The 15511-nt window shown below is 42.5% G+C and overlaps 1 protein-coding gene across 5 annotated transcripts in view; it reads left to right on the forward strand.

Annotated features, from left to right (window-relative positions):
* SHANK1 (SH3 and multiple ankyrin repeat domains 1) overlaps window positions 1–15511 on the forward strand; it is a 656518-nt gene that overhangs the window by 574382 nt on the left and 66625 nt on the right. For all 5 annotated transcript variants that reach the window (XM_068241408.1, XM_068241411.1, XM_068241409.1 and 2 more), the window contains one exon: window positions 11433–11515. In XM_068241408.1, coding sequence (XP_068097509.1) covers window positions 11433–11515 — 83 coding nt within the window. The remainder of the gene's footprint in view (window positions 1–11432; window positions 11516–15511) is intronic.

Genomic DNA, 15511 nt, shown 5'->3' on the forward strand with positions numbered 1-15511 from the left:
GACTTGGGCAGCATTTGAGATGGAGGGGAAGAGGATGCTTCTGCGCTGGAGATGGGGAGAGGAGTGATACTGATGGCTGCTGAGGTGTGGAGGCGAGCTGTACTGAAGGGGGGGGGAGTGGGAAAGGGAAGGTTTAAGGGAGTCATCTGGCTACCTATACTGGAGGAGGAGGGTAAGAGGTCACTCATCAGGCTACCTATCCTGGAGGGAAGGGGAGGGGCCATCTCGCTACCTATACTGAAGCGGGCGGCTGCTGACATTGGCCTTGGGCGGTAAAGTGTACAAATCCGGCCTTGAGGACTTCCAGGCAACCGATATTGTTTAAAAGTAATTAAGTACATATGGCAGCCTCTGTATACCTCTCACTTCACTTCCCCTTTAAGTGAAACTAAGGTGCCCTGTTTAACTTACCTGGGACTTCTTCTAGCCCACTGTGGTCCTTCAGGTTCCTTGCTGTATTTCTGGTCCGATCCATTAAGCAGCTGTGCCCCTCGGCAAGCTGGCCGACTGCTCCAGTCACTCTCTACTGCGCATGTGTAGCCACAGCCGTGCGCCTCCTTGATCGCGCTCCCATAGCCAGGAGTGTTTGGCGCAGTTGCAATTTTTTATGAAGTGCAGAATGCTTCTGGCTACATGAGCGCAATCAAGGCAGTGTGCAGCCTGAGGCCACAAATGTGGTTTCAGAGGGGACACCTACTGAATCGATCTGACCAGAATGACAGCCAGGAGCCAGAACAAATACAGGAGCTGGAAGAAGCCCCAGGTAAGTTAAACTGGGCACCTAAGGATTACTTAAAGAACAACACGAGGTGACATGTGACATGATGAGATAGACATGTGTATGTACAGTGCCAGGCACACAAATAACTAAACTGTGTTCTTTTTTTTCTTTTTCTACCTGAAAGAGTTAAAAATCAGATATGCAAGTGACAGTTTCTGTCCGGGTCGGACTGAGTCAGATTATAGCATAACCCTCACTAATTAGTAATTAGAGCCATAAAATACTTTCTTGTCAGTAAAAGAGTAGGAGAGAGATAAAGGGTCAATAGTTCATAGATTTTAGCTGGGACATAGTTCAATGAATGTGTCATTGAGCAGAGACAATGAAACAGTAAAAACTTAAAAACTAGAGATTTAAATATACAATAAATCTATGGGATATCTAAAAAAAAGTCATTTTTAGGAGAAGGAGGCTGGATACAATTGTTTTTCTCATCATTTTTTTTTTTTTACCTCGGATGTCCTTTAAGGGTTCCTTTAAATTATTCTTGTAATGCCTGGTAGACACCATGCAATTTTCCATCAGATACAGTAGATGGGTTGAATCAATTTTTCCAACAGATCAGAAAATTGATCAAAAAAGGGAGAGCTGAGTGATGTCTGTAAAAAAAATGAATATTACAACAAAAGCAGCCACATTCTATTTTTCGCAGCACAAATAAGTACAAAGGTCATTGTAAGACCGGAGGGGGCGGCCTGGTGTATACTTGTAAACAAGCTCCGAGATGTTGATAAATTTGATTGTGAGCTCCTGAGAGACGGTTAAGTTGCCCTCTAATGGTACAATTTTTAGTGAAGAATCGCCCTGAGCAATCAGATAAATGTGACCAGAAATAAAATGTCATAATACATTGATTGTTTCATCATCAATGAACCAACCTGTACTTCCTATTCGTCACAACCAATTAAAAAAACAGTCTGTAAGGTTTGACTTAATATTCGTGAAACAATCACCATTAGAATCATTCACAGTCTATTTGGTACGTCATTGAGGTTCATTTTCTACCTATTCAATTGGATTACTGGGGCGATTCTTTGCTGAAAATTGTACTGTTAGTGGGCATCATATTAGATTCTGTAAACCGCCTCAGGAAATGTTAGAGCCATGTGAACACTAAATACAAATACTGATATTCTATGTTGCACAGGACCTTGTCTAATTTTAATTTGTCAATCTGTAGATTTATCCTGCTACCTTATTTAGAAAGTTTTTGTTATTGAGCTATGTGTGCTCATTTAGAGAGGCGGACATGGAATGTGAGCTGCTGTTGTTGCACGTGGGTTGTTCCTGTACGTGAAAGGGTTGTGTGTGTGTGTGAAGGAAGGGGGGGAGGGAACACTGTCATACCTGCATGGTGGAGAGCTGCAACATATGGGGCTGCATATAGGAAAGGGGGGCTACTGATCATGACTGCTGTATATGAAAGGGGGAGGTATAAGAAAGGATTACGCCTATACGTAATTACGATTTGCAAATTCAATTGCTTTCGTGTAGTCATTCCTAATTTCGCATAAAAATGTGCGTAATTTTGAGTAATTTCCTGCAGACTTTAACAGTGAATAGCAAAGCCCCTATACATGCGATTGACACCACAATTGCTACATATGTTAGGCAGAATAGTGGGTAAAAGTCAAAGAAATAATTTTGCAAAAAGACTTTATAGTTTTTGAGAAACTCGATTTTAAAAATGCAAGTAAAAATGGTTTTTAAAAACTTGAGTTTCTCAAAAACTACGAGATCTTTTTGAAAAATTCTTTTTGTGACTTATACCCACTATTCTGCTTAACATATGTAGCAATTTTGGTAGCAATAGCATGTATAGGGGCTTTGCTATTAACCTCTAAAGTCTGCACAAAAATATGCAACATTTTGCAAAAAATACGCAAAAAATTACATGAAATTTAGAAATACTACTTTTACATACGAAATTAATTACGATTTTCTCTGAAATTTCGCATTACGATTACAATGCGTAATTGGGAATTTCGCTGCGAAATTTTGCACATGCGAAATATCAGCCCACCACTGGTGACATACATGGCACTAGGGAAACACTGGACAAATCTTAGCTAAGTGTTCAGTTTGACCGGAGTATACCTTTGACATCCAGGCAGCTGAGCTGTAGTAACCTGTGTTTTGTGCTAATTCCTGCTTGGCAAGCTGCCAGCGTGTGGGGGCCGCTCTTTGTGCAGAGTTTGAAAGCAAACAAAAGTCTCCATCTGGCCAGGTGAAATGCCATATAATTTTGTAGCAGAGGCAAAATATATTTTTTGCCTCCATTTCTTTCGCCCTGGGAAAGCGCCTTTTGGAAGGTTCGCTAAAAGGGCCAGCTGATTATGCGACTTACACTATATTTTCCCACAGCTCTCCATTTGCCTTATAAAATTCCACTTCAAGTAACAGTTTCCTGTGATGGAAAATAATAATAAACTCCATAATAGTGGTGGGGTGTAAAATATAAACCGGCGTAGCTTAGTAAAGAATCTCTTGGTATTTCTCAAAAACTTTTTGTAGGTGACTTTATGTAAACAGCGAATAACGCATTGAACTACCCAGAATTTTAAATTATACTTGAATCTTTGTTAGGGCTGTAACCCACTAAAGCGATTTTGTGAGCGTTTAAGGATCGATTCAAAACGCTATTGATTTCCCTAATCGCTCAGCTAATGTTAATGGATGGGCCAAATTCCACCGGAGCGATTGCAATTACCAGAATCGCAAATGCAGGATAAGCAGCATTTTTAGCATTTAGCAATTAGCATTAGCGTTTCTGCAATGTAAAGTATATAAACGCTGCCATAATCGCTCGTCAAAACCTACACAGAGCGATTTGCTAGCATTTTTACATTACTGCACACTGTAAAAAAATAAAATTAATTGAAAGGACCAATCAGAATTGGCAGCTGACACTTTTTAAAAACACTACCAAAATCGCCAGCAATCGCTTACAAACCGCTCATTAAAAACGCTAGCAATTGCAATTAGCAATAGCGTTTTGTAGTGGGTTCCAGGCCTTAGCTGAGTTACCGCTTAAAATGTAACAGAGATGGGCCCCCGCCATAAAATATACATACCTGGGGCTTCCTCTAGCACCCTAAGATCGAATTTTTGCCATTACCCAACAACTTTTATTAAAAAAGATATTTAAAAAAAAAAGAGAGAAATTCGAACAGATCTCTCGTCAAAATAAAAAAGTTTTGATTTTTTTGTCCAACCGATCCTTTTAATTGTATTGCCACGAACTCGGCTCTTTTTTTGTATCCTGTGTGGATTGGCCACCTTTGTATCGATAGAACGGGAAATTCAATCAGATTTTTTTGCTCGAATAAAATAAAAAAGTTCAACTTTTTTTATATACAACCGTATTTTTTTTTTGTTTTGTTTTTTTTAAATCAATTTTTTTGTTGTATATTGTGCGGCCACCTTTAGGTTCTTTCGAGGCATGCATGCAAAATGGCGGGCGGAAATTTGAGCACAGAGTGAAGCCGAAAAACGGCTCCCCCTGTTCCTGCAAAAGTCCCAGTGGCGTTAATTACTATTCCCCCTCCAGGCCGCTATCGACTTAGGGGAAAGACTTAATTCTTAGCTGCTAACTATTGATGGCAGAGGAATTATACTAATTTTAAATTAATTTGGGCTCCGTCTTTTTACAGCGTCCAAATTACTGTCTAACCGCCTCTCTAGCCATGATTCTCATTACAGACTAGGGTGCACCCAAATTTCCTTGCACCGTTTTGCACTGTTTCCTCTTTTGAGGTTTATAAGTTTGTAACATGACACGATTGTTGGTGTTTTGGACACACCACTTGTGGTCCATGAGATACAAATAATTTCAGCTTGCATGCAAGTTGTTTGCAACCTGTAAGCAGCAAGTGAATCTGCATGCAGGCCACAATCATTTGCATCTCATCTGCTGTCTCTGCACATGGGGATGCATCTTTAGGGCATCTCTGTTTGTTTACTCAGTGTTCTGAAGGTACTAGAAAAAAGACCTGGTTTCCCAGAATGCACTGGGGAGGAGAATCTGGCATAGCTAAACAGCCCAGGCTGTGACGTTACTGGGAGGGAGGGGCCACATACCAATATACAGCAATATACTGTAGAGACTTAGTAAGTGTTCCTGATGCTTAAAGTGAACCAGAGACAAACCATCCTCGTGTATTTTACCATATAGATCAGTGGGAACATTAGAGAAAACCCCTACCTTGCTTTCTGTTTCATTATTTTCTGTTCAGATTGCTTCTTATCAGCCCAGATAAAATCCCTGACTGATCATTTAGTCTGGCTTTGCTATAATGACTCAGCTCTAATGATTCCTGAGCAGAGCCACAAGGGGGCAGGCTTGGGCTTGGACAGACAGCACAGAAGACGAACTCAGCTATAAAGATTCCTGAACAAAGCCAGACTGAATGCTCAGTCGGGGATTTTATCAGGGGTGATAAGAAGCAATCTGAACAGTGAAGAATGAAACAGAGAGCAGGGTAAGTGTTTTCTCTAATGTTCCCACTGATATATATGGTAAAATACATGAGGGTGCTTTGTCTCTGGTTCCCTTTAAAGTGTACTGGAGGCGCCATGTGACATGATGAGATAAACACGTGTATGTACAGTGCAAAATGTATTAATAACCAGGCTGTTTTACGTCATTTATTTTATTGCCTGAAAGAGTTAATTTATTTTCTAGGCATGGAAGTGGCTGCTTTTGTCATGTTGGTACCATGGTGAGAACATAGTAACCATCACTGATAAGCAAATTACAGCCATAAAAGTTTTCCTGGCAGAATGCAACTTCTGATGGAAGGGAGAGATACAATACATGAATTATTGATCTTTTTTTTTAAACTCTGGGGGCCGATATGCAATTCACTTTTTCTCCTAAGTTTTCTCCCAGGTGATATTTTCAAAATTGTCTATAATATGCCTTTTAAAACCACCAGCAAGCCAACAATTAATCGAAATAAATTTGACAGTACTTTTTCACCTACTTTTTGGTACTTTTTCCATTGCAAAGTGCTGAAAATTAATTTAAAATTAAAGATGAAGTATGATCTCCTAGGAGAAATCCCAGGAGAAAAACGTAATTGCTTATGGCCATGGGACACTTAATAGGCTGCCACTGATTAGAGACCGTAAAAAATTCAACCTACTTTGTAGCTGCTTAAATATAAAAGAAAACACTGGGATACTTAAAAAAAAGTCATCTTTAGGAATGGGAGGATAAATACAATCGTTTATCTCATCGGTTTATTTTCACCTCGGGTTTATTTTAAACTAGGATAATTAATTAACACAAAAGTGGCAATCCTGAATAATTTATTTCATTCTACTATATGTCACTACAGTGCCTCTTTAATGGAACAGGCAATTGTGTATAAAAATGCCATAAAGAATAGCATGCTTAGAATAGCTCGGTGATGTATCCTATTTGGGGTGACCCCTTAGACATCTGCCAAGGTTGCCTTTGCCTAAAAACGGCCCTGCCTTTGTTCAAAGTAGTCCGCTGTCAGGATTGACTGTATCAAAATGGAGCAACTGTTTCTACCAAGTTGTTTAGCCCTTTTTATATTTCATAAAGAGGGAATTCCTAGGAGATGGCTACTGTAGCCACTGCAATTATTTGCATTAAATTGCTAAAAATTGACATTCCTTCCTAAAGCCAATAACGGGCCAATTTTATTACATCCGTCTCTCCTGGCGAAACCTGTTCTGCGCTCCTAAACTGTTCATTACCCATTCTGTGAGGTCAGGTTACACCACGAGAGATGGGGGGAGAAATGCTGGCCTCATCAGATATTGCCAGTCTCAGTCTTATGCCACAAAAGCCTTCGCCTAGCAACTTTTCTTATCCATTGAGATCTGAAGCTGCTGTTTAGCATTTTGTCAGCTTTTTTTTTATCATCATAAGCTTCGTCGTATGCTGGCTGTCTGGCCTGCAAGCATTGACTCATGAGGATCTTTCTGTTGTTGTGTGGCCACTTTCAAGGACAGACACGCCCCCTATCCTGTGTGCAGACTCCCAAAAGGACAAGCAAAGCCATTCCTATGCAGATCAGTAGAACTGAGTGTGAAAATCATGGTCACATTTTTCCCCCCCATTTAGTATGTGTTTAGTTTTGTTGTTTTTGCCATGATGTATTTTGTCTAAACAAATTGATTGTGAGATTGGTGCTATAAATGGTAGAATACTTTTTACTTTTAATAGACATTAGCCAGGGGGATAACAATTAGGGAGCAACACCTGCGATCGCAGGCAGGGGCAAACCCAGGATTTTCATGGGGGGGGGGGGGGGGGGGGGGGAATTGGATTCCTGAAAGGTCTCCCTCAGCCATGCACAATACAGTTTAATAATGTGGTATGGCATCATGCTGGGTACACACAATGCAATTTCCCACCCGCCTGACAGGATCTGACGATTATCTCCTAAATGTCCGATCTGCTCTCAATCGACAACGGGATCGATCAGGAGCAGTTTGGATACAGATAATAATGAGGACAGCTGACATTGGTAATGAAGGGGAAAGTGAAGCATTCACACAGCAGGGCACAGGGCTGTGCTCATACCTGACTCTATTAAGTTCCCCAGAGCTACTCTATGCTCTGTACACACACTGCTACTTTATGCTCTGTACACACGCTGCTGCTCTATGCTCTGTACACACGCTGCTACTTTATGCTCTGTACACACGCTGCTGCTACATCCAAAGTCAGCTGTATCATGGAAAGAAAGTGGGCAGTGCTGTGAGCTGCAGGATACCTGCAGATATTCTGGTGTCTCAACTTGTGTCTGTCCCCAGACACTGCACCAGCCCTGGTCTGAGGGGGGATTCTGGGCAGCTGTAATCTCATCCTGCGTTTGCCAATGGCAGGGGGGCCCAGAGCAGTGAGGGGCCCCCAACTACTACTTTACTCACTCTGATGCAGTAGTCCATCTTCCAGATCAGGTGTTTTGGGGGCTAAACTTGTTATTGGTGAGAAGTTCATGATGACAACAATTGTTTTATGACCATTGCAAGATGGACACCCCCAGGCAGTGAGGGTGAATGAGGGAACATGGGAGGGCCCCATCAAAGTTTTGCTGGGGGGCCCGATGATTTGTGGTTACGCTCCCAAACCTAAAGTAGACCTGAATTCTTGCACAGCGCACAATGAGAAGTCTTTATGTCACATATATTTGCTGAAGAAATTCACTCCTTCTGTTCTGTGTTTGATTAGTCAGATCATAGTGCCTAATTAGTTCTTATCAGCAGCTGTGAATCCACTGCCAGAGGGAGAGCTCTGCCAAGGCAGCACTGTCCATGCAGAAAACACCGAGGCTTAACCCTTTCAATGCTCTCTGTAAAAATGAAACCAATTAAATTTTCGGCGTTTTTTTTTTCAGGAATTTCATTGATTGTAATGGAGATTTTTTTTTCCATAAATGTTATTGTACTGCGACTAATCTTTTAGAACAGAGAGGAAGTCCTGAATTTATTCCACTTTAAGGCTACTTACACACCAGGACGTTGCGTTTAGGGGACGTTATAGGGCACATAACGTGCCCCTAACGCAACGCCTGGTGGTGTTGGAGCAGGATGCTACCAAGAGCCGCGTTACAAGCAGCTCTTGGTGACCTGCTCTGTCGGAGGCGCTGTGGAGACCACGTGAGCGGAGCTCGCCGCATCATGTGGTCCTGCCAGCCAATCAGCGGCCGCTCCAAAGAGTAAACACTGCAAGTGCAGTGAATGCCAAGTAGCCATGTGCCTGGCTATGTAGCAGCCTCACCCCGCCTCCTCTCCGCCCCTAAAATAAAAAAACCACCCGTACTGAGCATGTGCAAACAGTCTAACGCGGCTTAGCCGTGTATAAAGTACTGCATGCAGTGCGTTGTCTTGAGGTGAAGCGTTACTGTAACGCAACGTGGGCACTGTGAACAGCCCATTGATTTTTCATTGCTGTGCGGTGGGGGTGCGTTACAGGCTGCTCTAACGTGCGCCTGTAACATCCCACTGTGAAAGCAGCCTAAGGGTACGTTCACAGCGCATCGATTGAGTTGTGTGGTTGCACACAAATATATTGCATATGAAATATCCTTTTACATTGTTCGTGTTATTCTGCTGACCAGCCAGCTGTGTGTTCTTCCACAATGCAAAAGTTGGTGGACACCACACATATCTACTTTTTCAAAAGATATCCATGTTGATAAAGCATTGCACATGTGCATAAAATACCAATGAGGCTTTTTTTTTTTCTGCCTGTCATTAAATCCAGAGCAGGATCATTTACCAGGCAACCTAGGCGGGTGCCTCGGGCCTAGTGAGTGTCAAGGGGCCTGTAGGCATAGGCTAACTAGACTGAAGCCTAGTGCTCTACATGTATGTGGAGTTCTTATTTACTACTCCTAGTTCTATTAAAGTAATAGGATGGTAGTTTTAACACCTAATTTAGCACTGCTGATCAGCATAACAGTGGCCTGATTACCAAAACCATGATATGGTAGGTGCTGCTTTTAATGTGCCAATGAAGCTGTAATTGTTTTAGATTTGTTCTGTGTTGGTTGTTTCTACCTCTGGTTTTTTTTAGCACAGTATTTAGGACAGTAGCAACCCAGGCTATACTGTATATAAATATAGTGTAATGATCTGTATTGGTTGAGTATAAATAGTATAAAGGGGCTATCCACCCCCACAACAGTAATTAAAAAGGATCTGTTAGGCTCCCTGCACACTGCAAATCCATTTTGCGATTACGATTTTTAATTCCGATTTTCCCTGAATGCAATCAACAGGAAAACGGAGGAAAAAGGCAGCATGCAGTAACGATTAAAAATCGGAATTGAATGTAAAAAATGATAAAAAAAACGGAATCGCATGCAGTGTGCAGGGAGCCTTATGGAGTTTCACTGAGACCTGTGAGTTGTCCTCAACCAAGTAAAAAAATGTGTGTATTCTCTATGGGTGAATTTTTCTAAGCAACAGCAATTCTGTTTATAGAGTAGAACTTAAAGTGGGATAAAACCCAGCATTTCTTTCTTGCTCTAAAAAAATTATTTACAGCATATTATATACAACCAGCATTTTTTTTTTTACTAGACCTGCATTCAAAGGGTTACACACAGGGCTGGAAAGTTCAGTGCAGAGAAATGTGGATGCATCCGAAGTGTAGATTATGTTATCTTGTGTTTACTTAATTATATCAAGTGAGGAATGTGACACATTCTCTGACTGTGGAGAAGCTCCTGGACACAGACAGAGACTCAAAGCATTTCTGAATTCAATACATAATGAATAAAACCAGTTATTAATATAATGCAAAATGAGCTCACAAAGCAAAAAACTGTAATTTTGGGAACGTATCATTTCTAAATGAATAATAATACTTATGCACAAATGCAAATATGATAACCGTATGGAATATAAATGTAGGAAAACATGTTTTTATTGAATATTATGTCAGGGTGTTATACCGCTTTAATGTTTAGTGCTGTAAAATCCAGTTTATGTTGATCATGATTTTCCTATACGTGTGTATATCTGTAAGGGTGGTTGGAAATGGATTCCACGGAAATTCCGATTTCCGCCAATGCCAATTTCTGACTTCCGATTTTTCCATTTTCCAAGGAGTCTTTTATTTGCCATTTCTTGCATCAGAAAATACAAAAAATTACCCCCCAAAAATTGGAAAAATGGAATCTTGTAATTGGTCTAAAATTACCACGGTAATCCAGTTTTTGCGGAAAAGTTCTGCATTCTCTGATTCAATGCTTCCGAGTTCTGCGACTTCCATGGAATTCTGATTTCTGTTTTCCGAAATTGATGTGGAATTTAAATGAGCATCCCTATACTGTGTGTGTGTGTGTGTGTGTGTGTGTGTGTGTGTGTGTGTGTGTGTGTGTGTGTGTGTGTGTGTGTGTGTGTGTGTGTGTGTGTGTGTGTGTGTGTGTGTGTGTGTGTGTGTGTGTGTGTGTTGGGGTTGCACCAAAATTACCAAAAATGATACCCACTAACACTCCTTGTCCAAACACAGTACTGTTGCCATGGTTATGATTGCTATTAGTTGCAAAGATGTGCAGTTTGTGCTGAGCTGGGAATATTAATAGAAATATAATTTTTCAAGGAAACATCCTAACTAAAAAAAAAAAAAAAAAAAGAACAAACAGATTTACTTACCTGGGTCTTCCTCCAGCCCATGACAGCCGATCTGCCCCTCGCTGCAGCTCCGCTCACAGCCGGTGTCCCGGGGTTTCCTCTTTTGCAAATGCCAGTCTGGCAACCTCTGCGTTTGCGCTAGAGCGCGGCCGCACCACTCCTGATCGCGCTCATGTGGTCTGGAGCATTCTGCACAGGCACAGAACACTCCAAGCCATGTGAGCACGATCGGCATCTGCAACGCCGGGAACCCCAGGCCACTGGCTGGGAACGGAGCTGCAGCAAGGGACAGATCAGCTGCCAGGGGCTGAAGGAAGCCCCATGTAAGTAGATCTGTTGTTTTTTTGTTTCGGACCTTCCCTTTAACAACATTACATTTTAAAAGGGTGTGTACAGCAATTATATCAATGTAAAACTATTTTTTTAGTAAAAGTGGATTGCCCCTATAATGATTGCACTAGGGCCCACTATGGTTTAGTTAGGCCCTTGGCTGTATCCGATAACTCTTTTCTTTTTCTTCTTCCAGCGACTACATCATTAAAGAAAAGACTGTGCTGCTGCAGAAGAAAGACAGCGAAGGGTTCGGCTTTGTGCTGAGAGGAGCGAAGGGTAAGTCTCTTTTTTTTCTAATTACTGGGGAAGTCCTGTGTCTCCCTGCTCTGCCGGACTGAGACCGGGAGCCACGCTCTCTCCCCGGAGAAGAGCGAAGACGTGTTACTAGGGGAGTCCTGTGTCTCCCCGCTCTGCTGGACTGAGACCAAGTGACACACTCTCCCTCTGGAGAAGAGCAAAGACGTGTTACTAAGGGAGTCCTGTGTCTCCCCGCTCTGCTGGACTGAGACCGGGAGCCACGCTCTCTCCCCGGAGAAGAGCGAAGACGTGTTACTAGGGGAGTCCTGTGTCTCCCCGCTCTGCTGGACTGAGACCAAGTGACACACTCTCCCTCTGGAGAAGAGCAAAGACGTGTTACTAAGGGAGTCCTGTGTCTCCCCGCTCTGCTGGACTGGTGCCAGGTGACACACTCTCCCTCTGGAGAAGAGCAAAGACGTGTTACTAAGGGAGTCCTGTGTCTCCCCGCTCTGCTGGACTGAGACCGGGAGCCACGCTCTCTCCCCGGAGAAGAGCGAAGACGTGTTACTAGGGGAGTCCTGTGTCTCCCCGCTCTGCTGGACTGAGACCAAGTGACACACTCTCCCTCTGGAGAAGAGCAAAGACGTGTTACTAAGGGAGTCCTGTGTCTCCCCGCTCTGCTGGACTGGTGCCAGGTGACACACTCTCCCTCTGGAGAAGAGCAAAGACGTGTTACTAAGGGAGTCCTGTGTCTCCCCGCTCTGCTGGACTGCGCCCAGGTGATGCACTCTCCCCCTGGAGAAGAGCAAAGACGTGTTACTAAGGGAGTCCTGTGTCTCCCCGCTCTGCTGGACTGAGACCGGGTGCCGCGCTCTACTCCCGGAGAAGAGCAAAGGCATGTTATATGGGGAGTCCTGTGTCTCTCCGCTCTGCTCGACTGAGACCGGGGAACGCGTTCTCCACCGGAGAAGTGCTAAGACGTGTTACTAGGGGAGTCCTGTGTCTCCCCGCTCTGCAGCAGGCATGGTCGGAAAATTCCGCGGAATTATTAATTCCGTGATTCCGGTCGGAATTAATAATTCCGATTTTGTTAGTCGGAACGGAATTTCTCAAACGGAATTCCGCGGAAATTTATAATTCCGACGGAATTTTCCGGAAACACATCAAAATTCATTCTCTCTTTTTCCATCCATCCTCTTATATCATCCAGTAGGGAATTGCAGATTTTCAAAACAGCTTATATACCATAGCTGGGATTTGAACCCAGGATGCAGTGTGTAGTAGCTAGTAGGTATCTGTCTTAACCTCTAGACCATGAACCACACTACATGGTAAAGCTATCCTAGCATAAACCATACTACCATTATGATCAATGCAATAGAAAAAGTAGTATGATTAAGGATCGGTACTTTTTGAAAAGCATGCTTATATACCATAGTTGGGATTTGAACCCAGGATGCAGTGTGTAGTAGCTAGTAGGTATCTGTCTTAACCTCTAGACCATGAACCACACTACATGGTAAAGCTATCCTAGCATAAACCATACTACCATTATGATCAATGCAATAGAAAAAGTAGTATGATTAAGGATCATTACTTTTTGAAAAGCATGCTTATATACCATAGCTGGGATTTGAACCCAGGATGCAGTGTGTAGTAGCTAGTAGGTATCTGTCTTAACCTCTAGACCATGAACCACACTACATGGTAAAGCTATCCTAGCATAAACCATACTACCATTATGATCAATGCAATAGAAAAAGTAGTATGATTATGGATCGGTACTTTTTGAAAAGCATGCTTATATACCATAGCTGGGATTTGAACCCAGTATGCAGTGTGTAGTAGCTAGTAGGTATCTGTCTTAACCTCTAGACCATGAACCACACTACATGGTAAAGCTATCCTAGCATAAACCATACTACCATTATGATCAATGCAATAGAAAAAGTAGTATGATTAAGGATCGGTACTTTTTGAAAAGCAGGCTTATATACCATAGCTGGGATTTGAACCCAGGATGCAGTGTGTAGTAGCTAGTAGGTGTCTGTCTTAACCTCTAGACCATGAACCACACTACATGGTAAAGCTATCCTAGCATAAACCATACTACCATTATGATCAATGCAATAGAAAAAGTAGTATGATTAAGGATCGGTACTTTTTGAAAAGCATGCTTATATACCATAGCTGGGATTTGAACCCAGGATGCAGTGTGTAGTAGCTAGTAGGTATCTGTCTTAACCTCTAGACCATGAACCACACTACATGGTAAAGCTTTCCTAGCATAAACCATACTACCATTATGATCAATGCAATAGAAAAAGTAGTATGATTAAGGATCGGTACTTTTTGAAAAGCATGCTTATATACCATAGCTGGGATTTGAACCCAGGATGCAGTGTGTAGTAGCTAGTAGGTATCTGTCTTAACCTCTAGACCATGAACCACACTACATGGTAAAGCTATCCTAGCATAAACCATACTACCATTATGATCAATGCAATAGAAAAAGTAGTATGATTAAGGATCAGTACTTTTTGAAAAGCAGGCTTATATACCATAGCTGGGATTTGAACCCAGGATGCAGTGTGTAGTAGCTAGTAGGTATCTGTCTTAACCTCTAGACCATGAACCACACTACATGGTAAAGCTATCCTAGCATAAACCATACTACCATTATGATCAATGCAATAGAAAAAGTAGTATGATTAAGGATCGGTACTTTTTGAAAAGCATGCTTATATACCATAGCTGGGATTTGAAGGAGAAGGAGGAGGAGGAAAGAGAGAGAGAGAGAGACAGAGAGAGATTTAAAATTTTCTGATGGAATTCCGTGTATCTCGGAATTCCGCGGAACGGCTTAGGAATTACCTCGGAATGAAACGGTAGCGGAATTTCGGTAGTGGCGGTATACGGAATCGGAAATTGGCTATTCCGACCATGCCTGCTCTGCAGGATTGAGACCGCATGCAGCGCTCTCTCCCCGGAGAAGTGCCTAGGCATGTTACTAGGGGAGTCCTGTGTCTCCCCGCTCTGCTGGGCTGAGACCGGGTGCCGCTCTCTCCCCCCAGAGAAGTGCCTAGGCATGTTACTAGGGGAGTCCCGTGTCTCCCCGCTTTGCTAGACTGAGACCGGTGCCGTGCTCTCCCCCCAGAGAAGAGAGTTTTCCCGTAACAAGTACAAATGACCAAGATTAAGCCGATTGAATACAAGAAGTGAAAGATCTCATCTGTGTTTCACCTCGGAGAGTGCCAACCCTGGGCACCGCTGTAGTGTGCCTGGCTGGTGACTGAGAGCCTTATCCTGCCTGAATCAATCATCCCAGGCAGCCCCGGTGCTGTGTGATTGGGAGCGATCTTCCCTCTCTCTCTCTTTTCCCTGTCCTGAGCTGTTTATGAGAAGCGGCGCTTCAATCCACCACCTCTAATGACTGCAGCTATTTCTCGCTTTTTAGCGCCACATCACTTTAATGGTGAATAGCTGTGCTGTTCCGTATGATGTTTCTCTGATTCTAAGGTACCTTTTCCTGTCTTTACAAGTGAAGCTTTCTGCTCACAGTGCAATTATATAAATATATGTTTGAGATATTTAAAGCAAGCCTGTCATTAGTCTTGGCAATTCAAACTTGAGTACATGTAGGAAAAACTGCATGATTAGAGGTGATGTTCAAAGAACAGAGCAGATTAGACCAGGGGTAGTTTCAGAGATGTACAACTTTGAACCGATAGGCAGATTCTACCTCTAGAATTAGGTTTTTTTTTACACTTCTCAAGCATCTTTTAATTTTAACTTAGTAGAATAGTTAGTTTGATTGAAAAAAAAAAATTGTCCATTAAATTCAACCAGAAAGGAAAAAAAACACACGGTCTTGAACTAGCATATTATCCCAGTTGATGCAGGGGAAGGCTTAAAACCTTACAAGGCTTGGGCCAATTAGCCTTAAAAGGAAAGAATTTCTTCTTGACTCCAGATGGTAGTCAGATAAATCCCTGGATCAACTCTGCCAGGAATTACCTTGTATAGCCGTGGATG

Source organism: Hyperolius riggenbachi, chromosome 6, assembly GCF_040937935.1.
Source record: "Hyperolius riggenbachi isolate aHypRig1 chromosome 6, aHypRig1.pri, whole genome shotgun sequence".
Classification (NCBI taxonomy): domain Eukaryota; kingdom Metazoa; phylum Chordata; class Amphibia; order Anura; family Hyperoliidae; genus Hyperolius; species Hyperolius riggenbachi.